At 38.0% G+C, this 22,131-nt stretch overlaps 1 protein-coding gene across 3 annotated transcripts in view; it reads left to right on the top strand.

The window, feature by feature from the left end:
• The window catches only part of LOC137296615 (calcium/calmodulin-dependent protein kinase kinase 1-like), a 123,596-nt gene that overhangs the window by 43,703 nt on the left and 57,762 nt on the right, over positions 1 to 22,131 (top strand). Inside the window, exons 1-2 of one of the 3 annotated variants that reach the window (XM_067828443.1) lie at positions 1,861 to 2,591; positions 13,617 to 13,704. In XM_067828443.1, coding sequence (XP_067684544.1) covers positions 2,558 to 2,591; positions 13,617 to 13,704 — 122 coding nt within the window. In that variant the 5' untranslated portion in view covers positions 1,861 to 2,557. Of the gene's footprint in view, positions 1 to 1,860; positions 2,592 to 13,616; positions 13,705 to 22,131 lie in introns of those variants that run through there. The other 2 variants (XM_067828427.1, XM_067828435.1) reach the window with 2 other exon arrangements.

Raw genomic sequence — 22,131 nt, forward strand, 5'->3', positions numbered from 1 at the left:
CTTGAAGCTACAACACCTGAAGCAGTCACACTTGCAGTTGTAACACTTGAAGCTACAACACTTGAAGCAGTCACACTTGAAGCTGCAACACTTGAAGCTGCAACACTTGAAGCAGTCACACTTGCAGTTGTAACACTTGAAGCTGCAACACTTGAAGCAGTCACACTTGAAGCAGTCACACTTGCAGTTGTAACACTTGAAGCTGCAACACTTGAAGCTGCAACACTTGAAGCAGTCACACTTGCAGTTGTAACACTTGAAGCTGCAACACTTGAAGCAGTCACACTTGCAGTTGTAACACTTGAAGCTGCAACACTTGAAGCAGTCACACTTGCAGTTGTAACACTTGAAGCTGCAACACTTGAAGCAGTCACACTTGCAGCTGTAACACTGGCAGCAGTAACACATGATGCTGTAACACTTGGAGCAGTAACACTTGAAGCTGTCACACTTGGAGAAGTAACACTTGAAACAGTAATACGTAAAGCAGTAACACTTGAAGCAGTAACACCTGATGCTGTAACACTTGAAGCAGTAACACTTGAAGCAATAACACCTGATGCTGTAGCACCTGATGCATTAACACTGAAGCTGTAACACCTGAAGTTGTAACACTCAATGCAGTAACATGAAGCAGGGTTAAAGCTTCTCACAGGAATTCATTGTTACATATCTGTGCTTCTATTTTCGTATTCATTTGAACTCATGTCAACTCTTGGTGGATTGATTGACTGACCCATTTTACAATCAACCACTCGAGCACTATTTGAAGGAGAGATGAAAATGACTAAGACTGGTCAAGTACAGTGTTTTTATTATTGAACAGATACCTAGTATATTCTCTCGTACAGTTTATCAGTCTAACAATATCATGTTTGGAACCAAAATTGATCTGCTTGTGAATGTGATATGTTGAATATTTCATAACTGATTGAGATGTCAAAGCATTAAATTGAATATTTCAAAATGTATTCAGATGTCAAAGCAATGTGTTGAACATTATAAAATTGATATTACCCATGAAGATCTGGGCTAGAATAGGTCTTCAGCAACCCGTACTTGCCACAAAAGGTGACTATGACTTCACTGACACATGTTATCAGTTCTCAATTGCACAGATGGATCCTTATGCTGTTGATCACTGGATTGTCTTATCTAGACTTGATTGTTTACAGATTGCCCCAATATAGGTTAGTGTGGCGTAAAACTGAACTCACTCACTCAAAATTGATATCTGTCAAAGGGTTATGTTAAGTAATTAGAAATTGATTCAATTGTCAAAAGTTTTGAATATTTCAAAATTGTATCAGTTGCCAAAGTGTTATGTTGAGGAACTGTTTTAGTTGTCAATGGGTTAATGAATGTGGTAGGCCAACAGTGTGGATGTGTTAATAAGTAGCATGTTTATTGTGAAGCTCCCATCTCCACTGTCTTTCATGAAGTGTATACTCTGCTGCTGTCTGTATATCCTCGCTCTAAAGTTACGGTACAGCAGGTGCCTGGTTTCCCAAGTCTTTGTCAATTGCAGGAAGGATTATTGGAAACTGGACTACACTGAAGGCTTGGCCTAATTCATTTCCTGTAATGCTCATGCTTCCCTAGATCAATGTTGGACTGATACATCTGCCTCCCCAGTGCTTCAGCATCACAAGTTCATCAATGTCACGTTTCTGACATTCTGGAAGTGCTCACAGCTGATCAAAGTTGAGTTGTGTTAGAGTGCATTACTTCAGCACCAGTAGTCTTGTGCAGCTCAGCCTGAAACTCGGACAAACATCTAGCATGTCATCAGATGCAGGGTCTAGTAGAACACCTGGTTTTCAGCTCGCAGAAATGAATCACTTTCACTGCTGGAGTTTGTGTCAGCTTCATGGCTGCCAAATTGACACATGCATCTCAGCAGTGATACTTGTGAGTAACCTGTGTTCCTTTGGATGATAACTGTGTGACAGACTGACTCAGTACTTGCTGACCTGCAGCATGGAGGCCCTAAATAGGAAACTACGTCTGGTCAATGGTAGGAGAAGGATAGGGATTTGCAGTTTTTATATGTAACCTGACCACTATGTTGATGCAAAATGTGGAATGGATGCCATTAGGCAGGTGTATTTTACCTCAAGTATACCAAAGTCCACATTATTTCTAGCCAACTGCAGGAGATGGGCTTTCTGAATATCGATTATCTGATTGGCAGCAGGCAGGATTTGCTGAGGGCAAGTTTTCTATGCCAGTAAAGTGCCTTTATAATGTTGCTTAGGGGCTCCGCTGACAAGGGAAAAACAGTCTTTCACTGACAATAGCGGGCCTTTCACATGGCAGTTAATGAAGCGGATCGGAAGGTTGATGTTGTGACATGTGGATAGGAGCAGCAGTCAGCCAGCTAGACTAGCTGGTCGGTCGCGACTTTCACACTGCCTCATGGATTACCACTAATCCGGTACCTGATGAAATAGGAACTCACAAATTTTCCTGGATAAACCTGTGTGGATCTCACAAGCCAGTGTTACCATCCAGTGAATGTACTTGTTGACAGCTAGTGAATACTGACTACCTGGAAATGTCACAGGACAAGCTACAAGTTATACATGAAGGTATGTACTTCCTGTACAAGAAGACTGTTGTATGCACGGCATTAAAGTTCTTCTGCCTGAGTGACCTGAGTGTATGGTGGGGATGCTGTCACCTGTAAAGAAACACTCTTATATAAAGGCTAATAATTGTCACTCAGAGTTGTTTTTCATCTGTGAAGATTTGTGCGGTTTTCCTCAGTTGTTTTTTCCATACTATATACTCTCAAACATCATGACACAACAGATTTCTGTATGTAGTAAAGCGGATTGGAATGTTTCATGTCATAAAGTCATGTCATCGAAATCCCAGTCATGTGACTGTAGTTTTTGTGTACTGCTCCAGTTAGTATCATTTTATTCCTGAAGTTATTCATTCTGTCTCTTGTAATGTAATACTGAAGAGAGAAACCTGGCACTATTTCTCACCTGTATACCAGTGTCCCCATACATTATACATGAATGTATACATGAGACATTCCACACCTGACATTTAGGTGGTGGAGGAGAAAACCTTATGTGTGGAGGAGAGAATCACCTTCAATATTGTACACATTGGTGTACTCATTACACATAGACTTTTGAAATATTGTACGCATTGGTGTACTCATTACACATAGACTTTGGAAATATTGTATGCATTGGTGTACTCATTACTCATAGACTTTGGAAATATTGTATGCATTGGTGTACTCATTACTCATAGACTTTGGAAATATTGTATGCATTGGTGTACTCATTACTCATAGACTTTGGAAATATTGTACACATTGGTGTACTCATTACACATAGACTTTGGAAATATTGTACACATTGGTGTACTCATTACTCATAGACTTTGGAAATATTGTATGCATTGGTGTACTCATTACTCATAGACTTTGGAAATATTGTATGCATTGGTGTACTCATTACTCATAGACTTTGGAAATATTGTATGCATTGGTGTACTCATTACTCATAGACTTTGGAAATATTGTACACATTGGTGTACTCATTACTCATAGACTTAGGAAATATTGTACACATTGGTGTACTCATTACACATAGACTTTGGAAATATTGTACACATTGGTGTACTCATTATACATAGACTTTGGAAATATTGTACGCATTGGTGTACTCATTACTCATAGACTTTGGAAATATTGTACACATTGGTGTACTCATTACACATAGACTTTGGAAATATTGTATGCATTGGTGTACTCATTACTCATAGACTTAGGAAATATTGTACACATTGGTGTACTCATTATACATAGACTTTGGAAATATTGTACGCATTGGTGTACTCATTACTCATAGACTTTGGAAATATTGTACACATTGGTGTACTCATTACACATAGACTTTGGAAATATTGTACACATTGGTGTACTCATTATACATAGACTTTGGAAATATTGTACACATTGGTGTACTCATTACACATAGACTTTGGAAATATTGTACACATTGGTGTACTCATTATACATAGACTTTGGAAATATTGTATGCATTGGTGTACTCATTACTCATAGACTTTGGAAATATTGTACACATTGGTGTACTCATTATACATAGACTTTGGAAATATTGTATGCATTGGTGTACTCATTACTCATAGACTTTGGAAATATTGTATGCATTGGTGTACTCATTATACATAGACTTTGGAAATATTGTACACATTGGTGTACTCATTATACATAGACTTTGGAAATATTGTATGCATTGGTGTACTCATTACACATAGACTTTGGAAATATTGTACACATTGGTGTACTCATTATACATAGACTTTGGAAATATTGTACACATTGGTGTACTCATTATACATAGACTTTGGAAATATTGTACACATTGGTGTACTCATTACACATAGACTTTGGAAATATTGTACACATTGGTGTACTCATTATACATAGACTTTGGAAATATTGTATGCATTGGTGTACTCATTACTCATAGACTTTGGAAATATTGTATGCATTGGTGTACTCATTACTCATAGACTTTGGAAATATTGTACACATTGGTGTACTCATTATACATAGACTTTGGAAATATTGTACACATTGGTGTACTCATTACACATAGACTTTGGAAATATTGTATGCATTGGTGTACTCATTACTCATAGACTTTGGAAATATTGTATGCATTGGTGTACTCATTACTCATAGACTTTGGAAATATTGTACACATTGGTGTACTCATTATACATAGACTTTGGAAATATTGTACACATTGGTGTACTCATTATACATAGACTTTGGAAATATTGTACACATTGGTGTACTCATTACACATAGACTTTGGAAATATTGTATGCATTGGTGTACTCATTACTCATAGACTTTGGAAATATTGTACACATTGGTGTACTCATTACTCATAGACTTTGGAAATATTGTATGCATTGGTGTACTCATTATACATAGACTTTGGAAATATTGTATGCATTGGTGTACTCATTACTCATAGACTTTGGAAATATTGTATGCATTGGTGTACTCATTACACATAGACTTAGGAAATATTGTACGCATTGGTGTACTCATTATACATAGACTTTGGAAATATTGTTTGCATTGGTGTACTCATTACTCATAGACTTTGGAAATATTGTATGCATTGGTGTACTCATTACACATAGACTTAGGAAATATTGTATGCATTGGTGTACTCATTACTCATAGACTTTGGAAATATTGTACGCGTTGGTGTACTCATTACTCATAGACTTTGGAAATATTGTACACATTGGTGTACTCATTACACATAGACTTTGGAAATATTGTATGCATTGGTGTACTCATTATTTAATGTACTCAAAATTTAAATCAGAGCCTGAATTAAGACAGTGAAAATTGTATAATCAGTAATGAGTAATAGGGATTTGGAATTTAATATAGATGTAGTATCATAAATGGTTATTGTGTTAGTATGTTTAAAACATATTTATTAAGTGAGTAATGTTGCAAAATGAAGTTGATTAAAAGAGTAAACTGATCTGAAAAATTAAAAGACCATATACACATATTTTAAGATGGTAAATATGGTAAAAAGTGAAATTATTGTAATATTGTTTTTGGGGTTTTTGCTAGATTGTTTGGTATAATGTTGTATGAATACAATATTTAACAAGTGATTAAATTAATTATGAGTTTGTTAGAATATGCTTAAGATAAGAAAAGTTAGCATTATTGAAGTACTGTTTTAAAGCATTGGTAAATGTAATTCTTAGTTATATTTTGACCAATAAAATATAGTGTGAGCTATTGCTTTGAGGAATTTGGCAAGTGATACATTTGCCATTTGGATGTAGGTTGATTTTGTGTAGATGGTGATTATGATTGTATTTTTTTGGATAGATTCTTCTACTGAGAATTTACTGAATATATTGTGTTAAGTTTTGTGTTGACCATTATTTTTGTCAGTAATGACGGAGGAAGATTTGTAATATGGGTTTGTATTATATTCTGTAGTACATAGATTGGTTAACTTCCTGTATTTTTTTTTTCAAAAGGTCCAGAACCCCATTGTTTGTAATGGGGTTGTTGGGGATTGAGTTAGATATTTCATTGTTCATCTGTCCCATTCAAGAGTGAGGTCCAGTTCCCTGCATTCTACACATTTGGTGGCGACTGTTGCTATTATGTTACACTGTGGTAACTGTTGCAAATGTTACACTGTGGCTACTGTTGCAAATGTTACACTGTGGCAGCTGTTGCAAATGTTACACTGTGGTGACTGTTGCAAATGTTACACTGTGGCAGCTGTTGCAAATGTTACACTGTGGAGACTGTTGCAAATGTTACATTGTGGCAGCTGTTGCAAATGTTACACTGTTGTGACTGTTGCAAATGTTACACTGTTGCGACTGTTGAAAATGTTACACTGTGGCAGCTGTTGCAAATGTTACACTGTGGAGACTGTTGCAAATGTTACACTGTGGCGACTGTTGCAAATGTTACATTGTGGCGACTGTTGCAAATTTTACACTGTGGCGACTGTTGCAAATGTTACACTGTTGTGACTGTTGCAAATGTTACACTGTTGTGACTGTTGCAAATGTTATTACACTGTGGCAGCTGTTGCAAATGTTACACTGTGGCAGCTGTTGCAACTGTTACACTGTGGCGACTGTTGCAAATGTTACATTGTGGCGACTGTTGCAAATTTTACACTGTGGCGAGTGTTGCAAATGTTACACTGTGGCACCTGTTGCAAATGTACACTGTGGCGACTGTTGCAGATGTTACACTGTGGCAGCTGTTGCAAATGTACACTGTGGCGAGTGTTGCAAATGTTACACTGTGGCGACTGTTGCAAATAAACTTGAGTTAATACAATCCATCTGATTCATACAGGCATCATGTCTTGTCCGTCCGTCCGTCTGTCTGTAATCATGTTGTTTCCAGAGCATAACTCAGAAACCGTTCAATATTTTTAGACCAAACTTGATAGATACAATGATCTCAACCTATAGTTGTGCGTTTTGCTATATACAGAGGTTTGGCATTTTTATTTTTTTTGTTTTCCATGGAACATTTTGGTGTTAGTCTAACGAAGGTGCGGGCTTCATTTCCAGAGAAGAACTCAAAAACTGTTCAATATTTTTCAGCAAAACTTGGTAGATATGTGTGGCAGGCCCCAAAGTGGTGCCTTTTGGTATTTACAGGTTTTCGTTATTTATTATTTTCTGGGTTTCCATGGAAATGTTTCGGACTTAGTCTCAAAATGGAAGGATGTGCTTTGTTTCCGGAACAGAACTTAAAAAACCATTCAATATTTTTCTGTAGAACTTGGTAGATATTTCAATCGGAACCTAAAGTGATGCCTTTTGCTACTTACAGGGTTTTGTGATTGCTTAGTTTCTCGGTTTCCATGGAAGCGTTTTGTACTTAGTCTCAAAAGTGAGAGGTGTGTTTCGTTTCTGGAGCAGAACTCAAACACTTCTTAATATCTGTTAGTGTTAATTGGTAGATATGTATGGCAGACCCAGCGCCTTTTGCTATTTACAGGTTTTTGTGATTTATTATTTTCTGGGTTTCCATGGAAATGTTTCGGACTTCGTTTCCAGAGCACATCTCATTTCATATCTTTCAAAAGATCTTGGCAGATATAAGAGACAGAGATCTTGAAATGGTGACTTTTTCTGATTACAGATGTATGGCATTTATATTTTTCATGAATTCCATGGAAACAATTCATACTTGGATATGTCATCTTCTGATGACTCTTGTTTACATAAAGCTGTTACAATTGTTTATATGAAGCTGTTCCAGACATTTATATAAAGCTGTTTCAACCATTTACATTAAGCTGTTTCAACTGTTTATATTAAGCTGGTCCAACTGTTCATGTTGAGCTGTCCAAACCATTTATATAGATATGTTCCAGTGTTTTATGATAAACTGCTCTAACCATGTATTTCAAGCTGTTCTAACCATTAGTATTAAGCTGTTCCAAAGGATTATACCAAGCTGTTCCAACTGTGTCTATTGAGCTGGTATATTAAACTGTTCCAACTGTATATATTATGGTGCTGTTCCAACTGTATGTATTATGGTGCTGTTCCAACTGTATATATTATGGTGCTGTTCCAACTGTATATATTATGGTGCTGTTCAAAGTATTGATATTAAGGTCTCTTGTCTCTATAAAATGGCCAGTTTTGAAATCTTCAGTTGTAATATTAGTGTTTTTTAGGTTCTTTATTTAAAGTTCAGATAGAATGGTGGTTATGTGTTCAGTTCCATAGATACAAAACTCTGGGTCAATGCTTTTGATGTTGTGGTATTCAAGTTGACCTAACAAATGGAAATTGTTATGGACTAATTATCATGTAAAATGTTTACACAGAAAGGCAACGGATTAATGCAATTACCACTATCAATGCTTTAGTTGAAATGTGAAAACAGTGTGAAAACATACTGGGCATACTGGACAGGCATGCATGGAAGAGTCATAATGAGGGTTTACCATCACTCAGCAGTGATAGGCTTAGCTCTCCTGTTGTTGGGTACATACAGGATACATGTCTAGTAACAACCAGCTTATGTCACCTGTACACCAGGCTGTGGTCTATCTGGATTTGAGCACATTTAGTTTGTTTTAAAGTTGTCACAGGTATCATAGTTTAGAAACACAATGCAAGGAAACTGTGTCTGTAGGCAGTGCAGTTCAATGTGGTCACACCCTGTTTATCTCACATCAGCTGTGTCATGCATCATCTGCTGCTTAGACACCACTGAAGCATGACGCCCCGACATTACATTCCTCTTCCCATCAGTGATAAGACCATAATGTGCTCAAGAGGTTTAAATCTGATCTGAATAAGCTATTTATGGCCTCTATTCAGCATATTCAGCCATTGTTCAATATATAGAGGAAGGGGATTCAAGACACATATTTTGCTTTTGATTCGCAGCTACTGATCACTGACACTCTGAATCAATAGATACAGGCTTAACTGACACAAAAAAATGAAATCAATCAGAGAGCTATCATGGTTTTATAACACACATTTGATATATGTGTGAAACATGATCCTTCAGTTCATCAGAAAGAAAGTAGCTTGTCTAGTATCTTGGTCCTGGCAAGTACACACAAATATCCTGTAACCATGGCAGAAACTACTTAGTGGTGATGCATGTTGTCAGTTTGTGCAACCGTGAACAAGTGCTTTCTTCTGTAACTATTTACTTTTCAACAACTGAAAGGTTTGACATAAAATGTCAGTGTAACTTGTATCTTACTGATCTCACCTGTGTTCATCCATCCTTTTGTCTGATCTGTATCTTACTGATCTCACCCATGTCCATGCATCCGTTTATCTCATCTGAAATCTTACTGATCTCACCTGTGTCCATGTATCCTTCTATCTCATCTGTATCTTACTGATCTCACCTGTGTCCATGTATCCTTCTATCTCATCTGTATCTTACTGATCTCACCTGTGTCCATGTATCCTTCTATCTCATCTGTATCTTACTGATCTCACCTGTGTCCATGTATCCTTTTATCTCATCTGTATCTTACTGATCTCACCCGTGTCCATGTATCCTTCTATCTCATCTGTATCTTATTGATCTCACCTGTGTCCATGTATCCTTTTATCTCATCTGTATCTTATTGATCTCACCCGTGTCCATGTATCCTTTTATCTCATCTGTATCTTACTGATGTCACCTGTGTCCATGTATCCTTCTATCTCATCTGTATCTTATTGATCTCACCCGTGTCCATGTATCCTTTTATCTCATCTGTATCTTACTGATTTCACCTGTGTCCATGTATGCCTTTATCTCATCTGTATCTTATTGATCTCACCTGTGTCCATGTATCCTTTTATCTCATCTGTATCTTATTGATCTCACCCGTGTCCATGTATCCTTTTATCTCATCTGTATCTTATTGATCTCACCTGTGTCCATGTATCCTTTTATCTCATCAGTATCTTATTGATCTCACCCGTGTCCATGTATCCTTTTATCTCATCTGTATCTTATTGATCTCACCCGTGTCCATGTATCCTTTTATCTCATCTGTATCTTACTGATGTCACCTGTGTCCATGTATCCTTTTATCTCATCTGTATCTTGTATTCTTTGTATTCTTCTATATCGTCCATATCTTACTGATCTCACCTGAGTATATGCATGCTTATAACTGTATGTTACCAAACTCTGCTGTGGTCATGCATCTTTATATATTCACCTACTGTATATTTCAAGTGATGTAACATAGGGTCACTCAGATGCTGACTGCTTATATCAGGTGTGATTCCAAAGGGTCAAATACAAGTTTTAAGTAACTGCTTATTTCAAGAGTACCATAGCGTCAATCTTAAAGCCTACTTTATAGTTTTCAAGTTAAGTTGCATGGACTTAGGACAAACCTACCCTGCAGAGTTGAAAATTTTGTAATCCATGTGCAAGAAGCATGCCTCTAACATTTGTTGTCCGAGGTCAATAATGGTGAAACATGCAGCCCATGAAAGGGAAATGTATTCCTCAGATCTGCCCAGTGGTTACTGCCATGCAGCACCATACAGGCAGATCAATGCTGGAGTATGCTGGAACCCAGTCATTCATCACCATAACATTTCGCAATGTGTGGATATTTCACAAAACATGGTGGTACAACATTGGAAAAGTTATGCACAGACGTGTACTTTTGAGACATCTAAATCTACACAGTTGTCTGACTAGTGTCTGTCTCAAGGTATTGCATAACTGTAAGTTACTTTCTGTCTCACCTATATGTTCCTCGCTGCACTTTGACAAAGACGAGTGACTTGGATGATAGGCTGCCTCATTTTCCATCTTCTGAAGTTGGTTGGGCAGCTAGACTGGCTTTGAGGGATGTTGCAGTCATTGCTTGAGACTGAAGAAGTGGTTTTATCACTACCTAATACTGACAAGGACTCTCAGTATATAGCTCTTATTTCATTGTTCAAGAGAATGTGATAGCATGTGTGAGTGTGTATGGTTTTATGCGGATTTTAGCCATGTGTGGAATCCAAGCCACAGTCTTTGACACAAACAAGTGATTGCTTTATCCACTAAGCTACCACCCCATAACAGCATGCAGTGTAATGATCCTCTGAAGTTCATGTTTAAGACATTAGTGATCACAACTAGGGGTAATTATGTTTAATCAACTCAAAGATCTTTAACTTGTAGAGTTTGCAGCGATATCATCACAGCAGTACTCAAACATCTATCACATTCTTTCATAAGCAAACAATGACTTTAGTGAATTTGGACATCTTACAACAGAGTTGATTGTATGATTGCATTTGTATCCAGAGCATATGTTTACATGGAATGAATGTCAGAGAGGTGCATGGGTAAGTAATGCTTCTAAATACATTCATACTGATTCCAGCACTGTAAGCCATGTTAAAGTGTCACAAAAATTGTCCTGAATCTTGTAGAAGTTGAAGGTGAGTCTAAAGTATGTGACTTACCAGTATCTGTGGTGGAAACTCCTATTACCACATGCCAATAGAGTGGCAGTAGTAAATGACATACACTTCAGCATACCAGGCTATGGCATCTACATGTACTTCAAGCCCTTTGTAGTGGAGGAATTGCCAATCTAAATAATCAAATTTATTTGCCAATATTACATGAAACTGCAACCCATAACATGTAATCCTGACATTGATAATGTAGCTCTCTTGTCAGTACCAGACATCCTTATACAGGGATGCAGCTGAGATCCATACTGCTGATGAACAGATATACATATTAGGGGTGTCAACTGATCCATACAAGTGACACACAGATCCAAACAGCTGAGATCCATACAGCTGGCACATAGATCCATACAGTTGAGTCCCATACAGCTGAGATCCATACAAGTGACACACAGATCCAAACAGTTGAGATCCATACAGCTGACACACACAGATCCATACAGCTGAGACACAGATCCATACAACTGGCTCACAGATCCATACACCTGAGACACAGATCCGTACAGCTGATACACGGATCCATACAGCTGGCACACAGATCCATACAGATGAGATCCATACAGCTGACATACAGAGCCATGCAGGTGAGATCCATACAGCTGAGACACAGATCCATACAGCTGACACACATATAGCTGACACACAGATAGTAGTTGAAGCATTTGCTTGTCATGTTCGATTCTCCACATGGTTACAATGTGTTAAACCCATTTCTATTGTCACCAGCTATGATATTACTGGAATATTGCTAAAAGTTGTGTTAAACCAAAGTCACTCATGTACTCTGCATATATAGACTTGTTAAGAGCCAGAGAAAAATAGGTCTTCACCAACCCATGCTTCCCAATTGCGTTTATCAATGCTCATGCTGTTGATCACTGGATTGTCTGCTCCAGACTTGGCTATTTACAGACCACCAGCATATAGCTTGAATATTGCTCAGTGAGATGTAAAACTAAACTCACTCTCACATCTTCATATATAAATGTGAACAAACTTCCTGCATTAAGCAAATGTAGCAGTATCATGAGAACTATGCAAAAACTTTATTAGATTATGCACTTAAGGTTATCACTGCCTATGTATATTCTATGTACATGTATTACACATTGTGCGAAGCATGATCTTTAAGTCATGGAATTGAACATATCTGTGTGTTGTTAAACATTTGATCCCTTTTCTGTCATGACCTACACAGGTAATACTGTGATATGTGATGAATCACATTCAGCTTGAGGACTACTCATATGGCCAGAAAACCCTGTTACATGCAGTTTGACCAGGGAGTAAGTGTGCTTAAAACTAGTTTTGTCAAGTCAAAAGGACTGCTGGTATGTTTGTGTTGGGAGGCCATAAAAGCAGCTGACAGGAACCAATGACTGATGTTGTACTTACTGCAGCCATCTTTGGCTTATGACTTATACTGAGAGTTTATGTTCTGCCTCACGTGTGTCCATGGCAGCATGCCAGCAATGTCATCTCATATAATGTCTTGAATAGTTCGGTCATTTTCTTCCAGCTAATTACTAATCAAACATATCTGTGAACTCTGGTGTGATTGAAACAACAGACTGGATCTGGCATTTATGTTTCAGCATTATGTCTCCAGCTGTACCAGGCGCATATGTAGGTTTTATTATATCGTAGTGTGTGCCTGACACATGTGTCAGTGTACTCATGTTTTCACAGTTATCCTTGATACAAAGAAACCTCAATCTTGTTCAGATCATAAAAGTTAAGTGTGTATTCAAAAGAAATATTTCAATGTTAATCAGTTTAAGACTTCCTTGCTCCTAGTCTAGAGATCTGAAAGTTTTACATGCCTGATGTTGGAGGTTAATCAGTGCTTTTTCTGGTCCAGAGCTCCATATTTCCATGCCCCATTCAGGCACACGGAATATTTGCTGTGTTTCAGGTTAAAGAGCAAACCAATAACAAAGTATCTCTACAATCCCTTCATTATGAGACTTAGGGGAAATTGCAATGTCTGTGTGTTATCACTTACTATCTCATTGTAGATTTTTCCCTAGGTACTGTCAGTAATTTATGTGTATTTGGATCTGTTGCTTCAGGTGCCAGTGGGTTCTGCTCATCTGCGGAACCTATCCAGCAGATATATCGACCGCGCAGTCGCAGAGCACCAAAGATAGGAGATATCAGGTATGTAACTGCATATCAGTAGACATGAAGAGTGGACACCAGGTCAAGTCCATCAGACACCTCAGTGTGGAACACATGTTCAATATGGGGAACAACACATGTTCAGCATCTGGAACAACACATGTTTATCATGTGGAACAACAGATGTTCAGCATGTGGAACAACAAATTTTCAGGATCTTGAAACATCACATTTTCAGCATCTTGAACAGCATGTGTTCAGCATATGGAACTAGACATATTCAGCATGTGGAACAACACATCCTGAGACATTCTGAGAGTACAGGATGTCGTCAAGTTTCTGTCAAAGTGATTTATTCTATGTACCCATTTAATACTTAGGAATATGTCACCGAGACTGTTCTTTTTGTTAGTTATTCCAATAATTCAGAGTGTAATTTATTGCACCAGTCTTATGTGACTAATCATTTGAGATACTACAGTATCCTACGTGTATTAGAATCAGGTGAAATACAGCTACAAGATACTGCAGAATAGGAATCAGGTGAGATAATGCAGTATAATACACATATAGGAATCAGGTGAGATACTGCAGTATAATACACATATAGGAATCAGGTGAGATACTGCAGTATAATACAGATATAGGAATCAGGTGAGGTACTGCAGTATATTACACATATGTAGGAATCAGGTGAGATACTGCAGTATAATACACATATAGGAATCAGGTGAGGTACTGCACTATATTACACATATATTGGAATCAGGTGAGATACTGCAGTATAATACACATATAGGAATCAGGTGAGATACTGCGGTATAATACATATATGTAGGAATCAGGTGAGATACTGCAGTAAAATACATATATAGGAATCAGGTGAGATACTGCGGTATAATACACATATGTAGGAATCAGGTGAGATACTGCAGTATAATACACATATAGGAATCAGGTGAGATACTGCGATATAATACACATATGTAGGAATCAGGTGAGATACTGCAGTATAATACACATATAGGAATCAGGTGAGATACTGCAGTATAATACACATATAGGAATCAGGTGAGATACTGCGGTATAATACACATATAGGAATCAGGTGAGATACTGCAGTATAATACACATATAGGAATCAGGTGAAATTCTGCAGTATAATACAGATATGTAGGAATCAGGTGAGATACTGCAGTATAATACACATATAGGAATCAGGTGAAATTCTGCAGTATAATACACATATAGGAATCAGGTGAGATACTGCAGTATAATAGACATATAGGAATCAGGTGAGATACTGCGATATAATACACATATGTAGGAATCAGGTGAGATACTGCAGTATAATACACATATAGGAATCAGGTGAGATACTGCAGTATAATACACATATAGGAATCAGGTGAGATACTGCAGTATAATACACATATAGGAATCAGGTGAGATACTGCGATATAATACACATGTAGGAATCAGGTGAGATACTGCAGTATAATACACATATGTAGGAATCAGGTGAGATACTGCAGTATAATACACATATAGGAATCAGGTGAAATTCTGCAGTATAATAGACATATAGGAATCAGGTGAGATACTGCAGTATAATACACATATGTAGGAATCAGGTGAAATTCTGCAGTATAATACACATATAGGAATCAGGTGAGATACTGCAGTATAATACACATATAGGAATCAGGTGAGATACTGCAGTATAATACACATATAGGAATCAGGTGAAATTCTGCAGTATAATACAGATATGTAGGAATCAGGTGAGATACTGCAGTAAAATACATATATAGGAATCAGGTGAGATACTGCAGTATAATACACATATAGGAATCAGGTGAGATACTGCAGTATAATACACATATAGGAATCAGGTGAGATACTGCGGTATAATACACATATAGGAATCAGGTGAAATTCTGCAGTATAATACATATATGTAGGAATCAGGTGAGATACTGCAGTATAATACACATATAGGAATCAGGTGAAATTCTGCAGTATAATACACATATAGGAATCAGGTGAGATACTGCAGTATAATAGACATATAGGAATCAGGTGAGATACTGCGATATAATACACATATGTAGGAATCAGGTGAGATACTGCAGTATAATACACATATAGGAATCAGGTGAGGTACTGCACTATATTACACATATATTGGAATCAGGTGAGATACTGCAGTATAATACACATATAGGAATCAGGTGAGATACTGCGATATAATACACATATGTAGGAATCAGGTGAGATACTGCAGTATAATACACATATAGGAATCAGGTGAGATAATGCAGTATAATACACATATGTAGGAATCAGGTGAGATACTGCAGTATAATACACATATAGGAATCAGGTGAAATTCTGCAGTATAATACACATATGTAGGAATCAGGTGAGATACTGCAGTATAATACACATATGTAGGAATCAGGTGAGATACTGCGATATAATACACATATGTAGGAATCAGGTGAGATACTGCAGTATAATACACATATAGGAATCAGGTGAGATACTGCGGTATAATACAGATATGTAGGAATCAGGTGAGATACTGCAGTATAATACACATATAGGAATCAGGTGAAATTCTGCAGTATAATACACATATAGGAATCAGGTGAGATACTGCTGTATAATACACATATAGGAATCAGGTGAAATTCTGCAGTATAATACACATATGTAGGAATCAGGTGAGATACTGCGATATAATACACATATGTAGGAATCAGGTGAGATACTGCAGTATAATACACATATAGGAATCAGGTGAGATACTGCGGTATAATACAGATATGTAGGAATCAGGTGAGATACTGCAGTATAATACACATATAGGAATCAGGTGAGATACTGCAGTATAATACACATATAGGAATCAGGTGAGATACTGCGGTATAATACACATATGTAGGAATCAGGTGAAATTCTGCAGTATAATACACATATAGGAATCAGGTGAGATACTGCGATATAATACACATATGTAGGAATCAGGTGAGATACTGCAGTATAATACACATATAGGAATCAGGTGAGATAATGCAGTATAATACACATATGTAGGAATCAGGTGAGATACTGCAGTATAATACACATATAGGAATCAGGTGAAATTCTGCAGTATAATACACATATGTAGGAATCAGGTGAGATACTGCAGTATAACACACATATAGGAATCAGGTGAGATACTGCGATATAATACACATATGTAGGAATCAGGTGAAATTCTGCAGTATAATACACATATAGGAATCAGGTGAGATGCTGCGATATAATACACATATGTAGGAATCAGGTGAAATTCTGCAGTATAATACACATATAGGAATGAGGTGAGATACTGCGATATAATACACATATGTAGGAATCAGGTGAGATACTGCAGTATAATACACATATGTAGGAATCAGGTGAGATACTGCAGTATAATACACATATGTAGGAATCAGGTGAGATACTGCAGTATAATACACATATGTAGGAATCAGGTGAGATACTGCGATATAATACACATATGTAGGAATCAGGTGAGATACTGCAGTATAATACACATATAGGAATCAGGTGAGATACTGCGGTATAATACAGATATGTAGGAATCAGGTGAGATACTGCAGTATAATACACATATAGGAATCAGGTGAAATTCTGCAGTATAATACACATATAGGAATCAGGTGAGATACTGCTGTATAATACACATATAGGAATCAGGTGAAATTCTGCAGTATAATACACATATGTAGGAATCAGGTGAGATACTGCGATATAATACACATATGTAGGAATCAGGTGAGATACTGCAGTATAATACACATATAGGAATCAGGTGAGATACTGTGGTATAATACAGATATGTAGGAATCAGGTGAGATACTGCAGTATAATACACATATAGGAATCAGGTGAGATACTGCAGTATAATACACATATAGGAATCAGGTGAGATACTGCGGTATAATACACATATGTAGGAATCAGGTGAAATTCTGCAGTGTAATACACATATAGGAATCAGGTGAGATACTGCAGTATAATACACATATAGGAATCAGGTGAGATACTGCAGTATAATACACATATAGGAATCAGGTGAGATGCTGCGGTATAATACACATATGTAGGAATCAGGTGAAATTCTGCAGTATAATACACATATAGGAATCAGGTGAGATACTGCAGTATAATGCACATATAGGAATCAGGTGAGATACTGCAGTATATTACACATGTATCGGAATCAGGTGAGATACTACAGTATGTAATACAGATATAGGAATCAGGTGAGACACTGCCTGTGTTTCTTGGCTTGTCCTGCTCTCCTACTTTCCCCTCCCTCATCCCACATCGTCATATCTGTCAGAGGTTCGGATGCACAGTGATAGTTGAATGATCAGTTGGTGATGTTGTGTGGTGATGGAGTTTGTGACTTAGGAGATCATCTTGCACATACGACATCTCCTTCTAGCTATTCGGCCTGCCTACCTGTGGTACCCATGAAACACAGCAGTCTAACCTGTTTAAACCACTTGTCTCCTATTACATGGTGTAGAAATTATGACTTCTCCTTGATTCATTAGCTTCCTTACAGATATCCAACACAGGATAACAAATTTCCTCCTCTTCAGTTACATCAACTCAACACACAACAGTTTGTGAAGCTGACATAAAATGACTTCATCTCTATTTAGCCAACATTCAGAAATGGCATTCATCACATGGAATTACACAAAATCCTGAACACACTCAAATGTACCACTGAAATTTCATGTGAGAAGTCTGTTGTTGTAGAAGCTGCTTTACATTTGTAGTTAACACAGTGACCTTACTGGCACATTACACTGCACTGTTACACTGTTAAACTCATAATACTGCACAATGGTACAAGCCGTAATTGCTGTACGCTGTTGTACACATAACACTGCACAATGGCACAAGCAATAATTCCAGTATGCTGTTGTACACGTAACACTGCACAATGGTACAAGCCATAATTCCTGTAATAATAATGAATAATAATTAATTTATAAAGCGCCTAGTTTCCAGACATAGCCTGCTCAATGGCGCTGAGAATAACTGCATAATAAAGTTGTTGGAGGAAGATATAAGAGTTAGTAACTGAAAAGGTAGGTCTTGAGGAGTCGTTTGAATGATGAGATGGAGTCAGCAGACTTTATGTTGGTTGGCAGAATATTCCATAGTTTCGGAGCGAACACAGAGAACGCATTTTCGGCAAGCCTAGTTCTTGTGGATGGCACATGAAGCAGACACTGGTTGGATGAACGAAGAGTTCGTTGAGGCAGGTATGTGGTGAGGGGATCCTTCAGATAGCGGGGAGAGGTCTGGACAAAGAGTGCAGAGTACGTGAGGAGGAGCTGCTTGAAGATAATCCTTTGCTGAACTGGAAGCCAGTGGAGCTGTTTGATAACTGGAGTGATATGATCAGTTGTTTTGGTGAGGGAGATAACTCTGGTGGCCTTGTTCTGAATGCGCTGGAGATTGGAGATGACAGTAATACCGGATAACAGGGCATTGCAATAGTCCAATCGAGAAGTAACAAAGGAGTTGATGAGAGTTTTTGTTGTATCAGAGTCAGTGTATTTACGGATTCTTCCTATGCTGGTGAGGTGATAGTTCGCTGAGCGGGCGATGTTGAGAGATTGCTTCTTGCTGGACGTAAGATGGTCGAAGATAACACCAAGGTTCTTGACTTGGGCAGACAGTTCTATCGTGACTTTGTCGACCTCTAAGTTGATGGATGGTAGTTTGGACAGCTGCTGTTTAGTCCCAATCACACTGAAATCTGTCTTGTCACCATTCAGCTTGAGTGAGTTACACAGCATCCATTCCTGTATCTCTGTGATACAACGTTCCAGTCTGGATACACCGGTGCAGAGGCTGGCTGGTTTTATGGAGAGGTAGAGCTGTTGATCATCAGCGTATCCATGGAACAATAGCAGGTGCTTTCTTACAATGGATCCCAGAGGTTGAATGTACATTGAAAATAGAGCCGGTCCAAGCACGGATCCCTGAGGTACACCATGTAGGATAGGTTTAAACGACGAGGATGATCCATCAACATTTACACACATTGACCTGCCCGCAAGGTAACTCCTCAGCCATGAGAGGGCAAGCTCGTCGACCCCGAACGTGTATTGTAACCTAGAAAGAAGAATGTTGTGGTTTATAGAGTCAAATGCTGCCGACAGATCAAGCAGTACAAGTAGAACAACTTCCTGTCTGTCTAGTGATCGGAGAATATCATTTTGTACACATATTAGCGCTGTTTCTGTGGAATGGCTCTTCTTGTACGCCGATTGGTAGACCTCAGACAAGTCATGTTTGATGATGTGTTTAGAGAGTTGAGATAGGATAACCTTCTCTAGGATTTTTTAAATGAAGGATAGGTTTGACGCAGGGCGGAAGTTTTAAGATCATTAGGGTCAGGTGATGCCTTCTTAAAGACTGGTGTGACAATGGCCTTTTTGAAATCATCAGGAACTGAGCCAGACTTTAAAGACAAATTAACTAGAATACAAGTTGCAGAAATGACTGATTGCAGGCAGTCTTTGAAGAGCCAAGTTGGAACGGGATTGAGTTAACAGGATTTGGGTGCGTCTGCCTGGATAACTTTACTAAGCTCGTCTTCAGTCACAGAATTGAAGTTGACCAGATTTTGTCCCATGAAAAATGTGTCGTGTTCCAGAGGATTTTTGTCTGGACATCGTGATTCAGTGTCCAGAACTATATTATTCACTTTCTCAATGAAGAAATCACAGAGTGCTTCAGCACGTTCAAAGGTCTCTTTTTCTGATCTGCTGGTTGTCGAGCTACCTTTGGTGTCAGTAAGACTGTTTACAATGGAAAACAGTTGTTTGGAATCACCCTTACTCTCTGTAACCTTCTGTCGGATATGCAGTTGTTTGGCTTGTTTCAACAATGACGTCACCCTGTTACTACACATCTTGAATATCTGCCTATCTATTTCGAGTCCGCTTTTCCGCCATGCCCTCTCAGCGCGACGGCGTTCATGTTTAGCATGAGTGATATCATCGGTCATCCATGGTGACTCGGACCTAATCACAACCTTTGCTGTTTTCATAGGAGCGTGCTTGTCCAGTGTTTGCAACAAGGTGGAATGAAAGGCTTCAGACACAGTGTTAACACTTCTTATGCCAACACATTCAAGTTCAGTGTCAGAGAGCAGGGCTCCATGCTCCTCAAAACAAACATTAAGGTCATTTTGGAACAGTACTCTGTCAATTGTTCGAGTTTTCCTGTACGTTATTGTCTGGCGTACAGGCTTTGGTTTCTCTAGATTTATATGGAAGAAGACACAAAAAAGATCAGAGATGTCATAGTCGACAACCTCCACAGATAAAACCAGATTGTACACTGTTGTACACATAACATTGGACAATGGTACAAGCCTTAATTCCTGTACACTGTTGTACACATAACACTGCACAATGGTACAAGCAATAATTCCTGTACACTGTTGTACACATAATACTGCACAATGGTACAAGCCGTAATTCCTGTACGCTGTTGTACACGTAAACTGCACAATGGTACAAGCCGTAATTCCTTTACACTGTTGTACACATAACACTGCACAGTGGTACAAGCCGTAATTCCTGTACACTATTGTACACATAAAACACTGCACAATGGTACAAGCAGTAATTCCTTTACACTGTTGTAAATTGGTTATAGTGTGTATGGAGGAAAGTGGTCTCATGTTTTTATGGGCAATACAGAACTGTAATACAGGAGAAAGTCTGAATTGATCTGTCATGTCAATATTATATGTAGTTTGCATGTAAGTTATGAGGGGATGTCAAAAAGTTCTAATTATCAAGACATTTTCAGGGTAGAAACTATATTTTGATTTCTTGTCCTTAAGACTTCTCTACATAGTCACCATCCAGAGTGACACATTACTCCCGACATTTCTTGATATTGTGCACACCGCTTAAATAGACCCCTAATTTCACTGCAAACCAACACTTTGCCTCTTCAATAGACTAGTGTCCACATCTCGACTCATCTGTCAGAGTCATATAATCGGTAAAATTCCTTATCCATCTCACAACAATATCATAAGATGGACTGTCTTCACCATAAACAAATTTCATCTCCTCTTGTGTGATTCTGTTGGGCAAGTCCCGCCCTTCAATTGCAAAAACTTCATAACACTGCATGACTCAATCTTCTGCAAGCATGGGTTTACTCGTGTTCAGGATCAACTACCAGAAGACTGAATAAAGTGAAGTAGGTAGTTTCTGGTCCACTAACTAGATAAGGATCGATTATGTTCCCTTTAAATTTTCAACACAGTTTCTCAATATATTCATGGCGATAATTAGAATTTTTTTTATATTGCCTTGTAATTGTGGCATGTTAGATTGATGTATAGTAGCT

The sequence above is a fragment of the Haliotis asinina genome, chromosome 1 (genome assembly GCF_037392515.1).
Source record: "Haliotis asinina isolate JCU_RB_2024 chromosome 1, JCU_Hal_asi_v2, whole genome shotgun sequence".
Classification (NCBI taxonomy): Eukaryota; Metazoa; Mollusca; class Gastropoda; order Lepetellida; family Haliotidae; genus Haliotis; species Haliotis asinina.